Here is an 8,996-nt window from a genome sequence, read left to right as displayed (position 1 = left end):
ATTACATATCTAGCTAATCTAGCATCTCTCATGCCTATCCCCCGCCCCCTGTAACACATGCAACATAAAGGGTACTTGCCAGGCCCCCGGTATCCTATCTATAGCGGATTCCAAATCAGATAGCAGGCTTGCCAGGCCCCCGGTATCCTATCTATAGCGGATTCCAAATCAGATAGCAGGCCAAAAGGCCCAAGAAAACCCAAGCCGGAGCTCACCATCAGAAGAAAAAAGGCCATGGACTTGGAAACCTACCACAAGTCACGTACCCCTAAAAAACGACAGAAGTCACGCAATTAGCATCACAGTCAGATCGTTCGTTTATGTGCTGCTGCGATTCAACGCGACGACGTGCCTCCTCCTATCAACGAGGGCAGTTTCGAACAGGCCGATTCTGATGGGATCGCAGACCAGGAGAAAGGGCCAGCCGGCCACACGGTCAACATGAGCGACGACGAGGCATAGAAGAAGGTGAGTTTACTCAGGGCTGAATTTACTCCAGACATTAGATTAATTTGTGCCTTGAGAAATATACAAGTAGAACTGTAGAAACTACAGGCATCAAAACAATAATTAGGAAATTTCCGACTGTCCATTTGTGCTTGTGTGGACATGAAGATATAGATAGCTGGATCAATTCATAAAAAATTCAAGCCAAATGGTCCAAAGCTCTCAGCCATGTGAATGAGATGGTAATGCAAATGTAACCAGTGTGCAAGCTATCCAAGAAAACAGTCCTAACAGATATGTAATATCAATCCTTATTACTGAACAATTAGTACTACCTCTGTAAACTAATATAGATCACTACTTAGTGATCTAAAACGTCTTATATTAGTTTACAGAGGGAGTAGAATTTAACTATCTACACCTTATGATTATTATGGCATAATTAGGGCAGATATATACAGGCGGTGGCCTCACTACACCTCTCCCTTTCGTCTCACAACCCCCTCAGCAGTATTTCCTCCATTCCTCATAGTGATTTGTGGCAACATGAACTAACAAAAGCAGCATTCCGCAACTCAAATTCCCAAACAAGATAGGCAACACTCGTCACGTCCCCTCCCCTCAAATGATCTCAAGAAACGTCAAACGCGTCATTTTTCTCATTCCAACGACTGAACATATGCCTTACAGTTCGGAATATCTGCGCGCATGGATCAGAAGAGATTGCACGAGGGAAGAGGCGGGTGAGAATTTGCATACTTGTTGCCGCCGTCCTCGGAGACCTTGTTGCCGAACTGGATGTGGCGGCCGGCGAAGATGCCGCGCTTGGCCCGGCCCATGACGACCTTGCTATTCGGGAGTATGTTCTTCACCGTGTCCATCACCTCCGCCGGCAGCTTCCCCTCCCCGCCCACGCGGCGCACCACCTTCTTGTAAATCTCCCGCGCCCGGAACGACATCTTACTCTGGCTGCTTCTGATGCTTCGACGGCGGCGGCGGCGGAGGAGGAGGCGGCCGGTTGCCTGCGAGGTTTTCCCGTGCGTGGTGGGGGCGACTCTGGTGCGGGTGTGGTTTCGCTCCGTGAGATCTTCCGGCATGTGAGGCCCAGTATTTTGGGCCAGACCACACGGCTCATTATCTGAACGAGTCCACAAGGCGAGGCCCAAACACAAGATGGCTTGTTCGGAATTCTCTTTTTTGCGAATAGGCATAGCTATCTCGCGCGCGCGCGTTGCAACGATCAATTTCGGACAGGTAGAACTTTCCCTTTTTAGCAAATCAGGGGAGAGATGTTTGAGGTAAACTGAGCCCCACCCAGGCCCCACCCGTTGAATCAGGGGGCGATGGTGATATTAAGTTCAGGAGGGAGAGAGATTAGGGAAGGATCCCGTGATGTAGGCTTTTCCTCAGATCTGAAACGCAGCCTTGGGTGGGCCCTTCTGTCCCTGGCGACCGACAACGCGTGGAAGGAAATCGCTCGTTCCAACGCTCACGTGCGAAGGAGCATTTCCGAAGCTCGCATATCTTTTATTGATAGGAAGGAGAAAATATAGGGAAACGTTTCTGGCCGGCGGACCGGCCAAGTTTTCGGCCGGCCGCATGCAACGCAGCGTGTTTGTTGTGTGGGCCATAGTTTCCTCTTAACTTTATCTCTTTAGACTTCTTCCCATCCACTCATTCCTTGTTCGTCTTCCTCTCTTCCTTCTCTCCTTTGCTTTTTCTCTCGAGGCTGCCATGGACGAGCATCTCCTCTCTTTTTTTACTTCGTTGCCGCCATGGATGTTCTTCCTCATGTTGCAGTGGCCGCTATGGACCCTTCCCTCCTCACCATCTGCGCTGCTCGCACGCACACACACCCCCATGCCTGATGGGGTGGGCGAGGTCGTCGGTGACGGGACGGCGAGATGTGGCGTCGGGTGTGGAGCATGTTGCAACCGATGGCAACGAGGGATGTAACCATGGATGGAGGGGTTGTAACCGGTGTCCAGGGAGCTGCAACCATGGACGGCAATCATGGTGACTACTGACGGCGACGACGGCTGCGTTGATCCTAGCAACATCCAACATCGTGATTTTTTGCTACATGCTACAACCGACGTCACAAATTGTTACAACCGGCGTGGCATTTTGCTACATCGCACAACCCGACATCCTCATTTTTTGCGACAATCTGCATCACGCCATGCTACAACCACCATCGAGAAATGCTACAACCGGCGGCACGACAAGCTGCAACCAGCAGCGCAGCGAGCTGGGATGTCTCGGCGATGATACATTTTTTGCTGGAACCAGCGGTCGATTTTGCTGGAAGAGGTGAGCCAATTTGTTGCGACCGTGAGCTGCGACCAACGAGCAACGACATTGGGCTTTAGCGGCAGCGAGCATGCCGGCGAGCTGTGGCCGTCGCCACCACAGCTGCGCCCGTCGCCCTCGGCCACCTGTAGCATGCGGGAGCCGGTGAGAAACACAGGCGGCAACCGACGACGAGGTCGGCTACCGGTGGCAAGGGCAGCGGTGCTTCCAGGTTGGTCGTCTGCTCGTCCATGGCGCGTGTTGGTGGCGGCCACTGCTCCTTTCTGTTCCTGCTGTGCTCGTCGGATCAGAATTTTTGGGAAGGAAAAGCTACACGGGAGCATAATATGACGGTTGTATGCGCTTTGATCTGACGGCTGAGCGTTGACCGGCCGAAACTCGGCCGGTCGACCGGCGCCTAGTGGTCGCCGAAAATATATAATCGGGCATTACACTTTGGGACGTACATGAGAGGCCGGCATTAAGTGCAATAACTGAGCAGCAAGACCTGGGGCTGCTCAACCCAAAGAGAAAAAGGTCAGCCTATGCCTACAATGGTGTGCAATCCGTTGACTCTGGCACGAGCCCAAAGCAAAGCCTACTGCCGAATGATCTCGAATAGAAGGCCGGTGGAAGGGTGAAGACCATCAAAGACGCAGTTGTTTCTATGCTTCCAGAGCTCCCAAGACGTGAGCATAACAACAGTGTTAAAGCCTTTACGTGCGCTCGCGGGTGTAGTGATGTGGGGCTGCTCCCACCAACAGAGGTGATCCGCACTAGGGCCCAGCGAGAGGATTGGTAGCCGGCACCAAGAAATAATATCGAACCAGATCTACTGCGAAATTGGGCAGCGAGTAAGGATATGCTGGATGCATTCCGTGTCCTATTCGCAAACAAGGCACGAGTTGGCGTGTGGAAGATTGTGACGCGCAAGCCTAGCCGCCGTCCAGCACCGGTCAAGGGCAGCGAGCCAAAGGAACACCTTCACCCGGATAGGTGCCCAAGATTTCCAGATGGGACGCCGGTGGGGGTCGCGCATGGAGCCGGCGAACATCTGCTCATAGCAGGACTTGGCAATGTATTGACCAGAGTCCGTCCACCGTCAATGAATCGCGTCAGGAGAGTCGGTAAGCTGAACGAGCTGCACCTGACGCCACAGGTCGACATATTGCAGCAACGCCGAGGGGCCTAGGGTGCCCTGGATGTCCTGGACCCATGCCCTTTGGTGTAAGCCGTCGCGCACCAGGCGGTTCCTGCGACACCCGCGAGGGACAAGATCGAAGACAAGGGGGCGATCTTCACCGCCGTTTGCCCGTTAATCTAGTGGTCCAGCCAGAATTTGCATGACATACCATCTTCGACGGCTCATGTGGTGGACGCACGAAACATGGCACCAGCCTCGGGATCGGAGGGAAGGTGCAGGTGTTGCCACGGTCTCGCCGCGTCCGTGCGCTGGAGTCAAAGCCAACGAACGCAGAGCGCGATTCTGGCTCGGTGGAGATCACGGACGCCCAAACTGTCGTAGGAGAGCAGCTGACACACCCGAGGCCAGGCGACAAGGCATTGGCCACCGCAGGCGTCCTTGCGGCCGATCCAGAGAAAGCTGCGGATGATCTTGTTCACCTGGCCAAGGATGTTCTTGTTTGTAGTTCTAAAGAAATGCCTTGCTCGTTTTAGGTCGAGGGGAGGACGATGCACGAATTTAGTCCCTCAAAAAAACTCAACAATATAGGAATTTACAAGATGCTTTGTCCCATTTGAGCCGATAATACGTATGAACTTTGCAAAAATACCTTTATTCACTATATTATATCTGTCTATCATGTGTAAGTTTTTTTTCTAAAAGAATTGCCTTTCACTTTTACTTTGCGATTATTTTTGTTCAAGACTATGAAAACACATTCATAATCTTTGAATATGGTCCTATAGGGTCTTAGCATGACGACTTCCTAACTGTCTACTAAAATAAGATTCGCTCGTCTGCAGCGAGGGAGGTGCGATGACAGCGACGCACCTTCGGCTCGCTCCAGTGCTTGTAGTAATGCTAGGTGGTCCACGGACATGGTTGTAATTTTTATTATTTCTAATGTTCTTTAAACTATCATGATTGAAGATGAATAGACTGGAAGTTTCTCACGCAAAAAAGAAGATGCAATGCTGCTAACCACTCCAAATTGCAATATGAGATACTTAGAAACAATTGTGCCGGATACATTTCACATTAGTTTCGTGTAGTATTATATGATGGAGTCTTCAAGTATTTGTAGCTATGATTTGAATTTCAATGGGTTGAATCACATAATTGACTCCAAACTTACATGTGTACTTATTACAATCCGGTATATCAATAATTATTCATATTTTAGCTATATGAACTTCGATTTACAATGCTCGTGTACCTTACTAGTGTTTGGATGTTCATATCCCTGTGAAAAATGTTTATGCATTCTAATTCATTTAGAAGTTTTTGTCGTGAAAAATTGTAGAACAAAGAAGAAGTGTTTATCTCGAGATTTGTGCATATTATACATCGTAAATCATCTCTATCTATACCAATATAAAAAGACCCAAAGAGGCAGATCCAATTAATCTCGGCCATCAAGTCATGTCAATCCAACGACCTAGGCTGCTTCAATGTCGAGCGCTCAACACGTTTAGCGTGCAGTTAATTTCATGCCAAATATAGTGCTAATCACGTAATAACATGCAATAATATCCTACTTAATATCTGCATGCACTTAATATACTTCTGAATTAACGTGCATTGCACGTACACATTGACTAGTACCACTTAAAAATCTCTATCTCTATCTCTACTATTTAAAAAGAACATAAGGTTCTCATTCCACATTTCTTCCCACCACCTCTTCGTCCAACCTTCCATATAGTATATGATAACCGAGGCATCCAAAGACGTTGATGTATCCCAAAGTTCACACCCTTGCAGATGCTAATCTCTGTTTGGAGTAGTGTGGAGGCACAATGCTCCCCAAAAATCCACTAGGGCCACCGCAATCTCCTCGTGCCCTCGCAATGCAATATGTCGTGATTCCACCATGGGACCAAGTTTTAGCTTGTTGGTCCTCAATCAAGTTGGGTCCTAAGAGGTTAGTCACAGTAGGCTTGGCTACTCAAATGGTTCTTTTCTTGACACCACTTTGAGTACCAACAAACATGGCAAACACATTGCCAACCATATCCTTCCTAAGAGAATAAACATCATCAATCATAATAGGGTTGGATACGGTACCATTAGTGCATGAAAAAGCAAGATGACCCTTCTCACAATATAAGTAGCAACATCTACTCTTCACTTTCTTCTCACTTGATTTCTCAACTTGAGAAGCATTAACTTGAGTCTTCTTGGGAAGTGGTCGTTCTTTAACTTGAGTTTGGACTTGAGGCCTCTTCCTTTATTGCTTATCACTAATGGGCTTCTTCTTCAATGGGCAAGATCTAACATGATGCCCCAATTTTGCACTTGAAGCAAATAATCTTGGCCTAATTCTTGAGTTTTTCTTGTCCCTTCTTCTTGTTGCTCTTGGACTTCTTCTTATTGGAGTTGAATCCAAGTCCACCCATGTAATTGGGAGATTTTGTTCCACTCAAAATATTGTCAAGTGTGGACTTCCCTTCATGACACTTTTCCAAGTCTTTCTTCAAAGAAATGACTTGGGCCTTAAGCTCTTTGATTTTCTTACATGGTTAGTATCAACACAAGTACTAGAGGAAGTATAAGCTTCATCGTTAGAGCAACAAGGCAAGGAAAGTAATTCATCACAAGAAGTACCAATGTTATGGGTAGATGAATTACGAGGACTAGCACATGACAGTATAGCATTTTGACTAGAAAAAGTGATAATGTCCACATGAGGCTCACTAGATGTTACCTTCATAAGCATGGCCTCATGAGCTACCTTTAGCACATTATGGGATACTAGAAGATCATCATGAGTGCTAGAGAGATTTTCATGACTTTCTTCCAATTTCCCATAATTGCTATATAGCAACTCAAGTTGAGCTGTTAGCTCAACATTCTCCTTTAGAATGGATGGTTCATAAGAAGTAGAGTTAGTAGCACAAGCACCATCATTAACAACAAGAGAAGAAGGAAATTTGGCAAGATCTTTTAAATACGAAGCTTCAAGTTGAGCATGAGACTCAGTGAGTTCAATGATCTCACTCTTAATGACCCTTGGTCCATTTTTGAGATGCTCAAAGTCCTCATGGAGTATGACATGCGCAAATTCAAGCTTATCATTTTTAGTTTTGAAATCATTAGCCACCTCAAGATCTCTATCACAGGAGTCCTTCACCTTAGATAATTCTAAAGCAAAAGTCTCCTCAAGAGATTCTTTGGTGGTTTGTTCTTCCTCAAGAGCTTGAGATAGATCCACAATCGCATTGCACTACTACGGGATGCTGCTAACGCGACACTACAATCAGAGACACTTCGATAAAATTGTATTCGATGCATTAATCGCGAACGATGATGTAAAAAAGTCAAAAAAGATGTGAAATGTTTGCGATGGCGGATACATCAAACACGGTTCATATTACAGTTGCGTGTGCGATACATGACATACGGTTAATCCATAAGAATTGTTTGCGATGAGGCAGAACAACAGAAACAAGCAGCTATACAAAGGTGTGTGCGATATACGACATACAATTCACTCGAATGAAATATTTGCTACATGCACTTCACTTGCTCTAGCAGCTTGCAATGCTTCAAACTCTAAATGGATGGTCTCAGCATCGCTATCCACCTCATCATTCTTGATGGCCTTGTCATTTACCGCATTGCTCTTATCGCTCTCCTCGCCATATTGGTGCTCCCCTTGATCGACACCTCTAGTTGTCGCGCTAAAAGTTAGAACAAGGCATGTCATACTACATGTACAAATATGATGGATAAGAGCAAACACATAAGTGGAACTAACCAAAAATCGGTGATGTTATTTGACATGAGGATATTCCGTACATACTGCAAAGGTCAGTGCGTCGAGCATTGCTTAACATGGCATGCTTGAAGAGGCCGATGCGGCGTACGGTTCGGACACCGCGCAGTTCACAACCTCGTTGACGGTGGCGATTCCCGCCTTGGAAGAAGTTACAGACCAGATATCAAGCACCATGTGTGCGCAATAATCCGGCTTGTTGGACACAACCATTGTCGGCCGTGGCCGCATCATGCAAAATCTGGTCGGCGAGCTTCACGTCGGACAACAGAGGCGACGAGTCCTCGGCGAGACACCGGCCGTGGTCTTGCACCTCACTGAACAGGCCCAAGGACTCGTCCCTTTCTTCCACCTGACTGAACAGTTCCATAGCGGGATCATCCTCTTGGCTAAAAACATGCAACAATGAGTTGAACCTATCTTCCTCTAGCGTGAACGGATCCATGGTGGAAGAGAAAGGGCATCCGTTCAGAAGTTTTGTTCATGTGATGTTTTCCGTTCCCAAGAGAAGGCTTGGATCAGAGCATCTGCAATAGTCTGTATAATACATTCGTTGGTTCAAGGTCCACATCAGCAGCCAATAGCGTATCATACAAGTTCTCCAATGAAGCGTATTTTAGCTTGATGGGAACCACACATATTAAATCAATATAAATAAGCTGATGATCAACACCCGAGAGAATGAAATAGGGGAGGTAGCTACCGCAGCTCACACCAAGTTCAACTAGGTCCCACAAAAATGAATATAATTACCTCGGAGCTTGTGCCCAGATCGTTGGTTGAGGATCATACGATCCCATTCTCTCTCTTCTTTTATTTTACGCCACCTCATCGAAAGAGTCTACATGGCAGGTTTACCAACGATGATCACACGACCATTGGAGATGCCCTCAGGTAGAGAAAATTGGTCTATACGCTCTCAAAGAGGAAACACTAAAATGATGGGATTGTATGGGGCTGGAGGATATACATTTTCCTAATTAATGATGGGGCCCTTTTTTCCCAACAAACGCATTAAGTGCTTGGCTTGATTTTAGCATTAAGAGGATGCTACCATGTATGTGGCGGTGGAGGGGTAAAAGAGGGATTAAGTGAGATTACAACAAATACACCTTACATTGTGAAATTTTTGTAAAAAAAATACACCTTAGATAAAGGAACGGAAGGAGTATTAGGGAATGCAATAGAAATTGTTAGCCAGATCAAGGTGTGTGTGATATACGGCATATGGTTCACTCGGACGATCTGTTTTCGATTAGGGAACACAACGGAAATGGTTCAACTTAACAAGATGTG

At 46.8% G+C, this 8,996-nt stretch overlaps 1 protein-coding gene across 2 annotated transcripts in view; it reads right to left on the bottom strand.

Moving 5' to 3' along the window:
- LOC119363409 (54S ribosomal protein L24, mitochondrial-like) overlaps positions 1-1,555 on the bottom strand; it is a 5,266-nt gene extending 3,711 nt beyond the window's left edge. For both annotated transcript variants that reach the window (XR_005173953.1, XM_037628755.1), the window contains exon 1: positions 1,207-1,555. Coding sequence is in view for 1 of the 2 variants with exons in the window: in XM_037628755.1 (XP_037484652.1) it covers positions 1,207-1,544 (338 nt within the window). In the remaining variant the exon portion in view is untranslated. The remainder of the gene's footprint in view (positions 1-1,206) is intronic.
- Between the last annotated feature and the right edge of the window lie 7,441 nt (positions 1,556-8,996).

Source organism: Triticum dicoccoides, chromosome 2B (assembly GCF_002162155.2).
Source record: "Triticum dicoccoides isolate Atlit2015 ecotype Zavitan chromosome 2B, WEW_v2.0, whole genome shotgun sequence".
NCBI classification, from domain to species: Eukaryota; Viridiplantae; Streptophyta; class Magnoliopsida; order Poales; family Poaceae; genus Triticum; species Triticum dicoccoides.
This window is presented reverse-complemented; position numbering and strand designations above follow the sequence as displayed.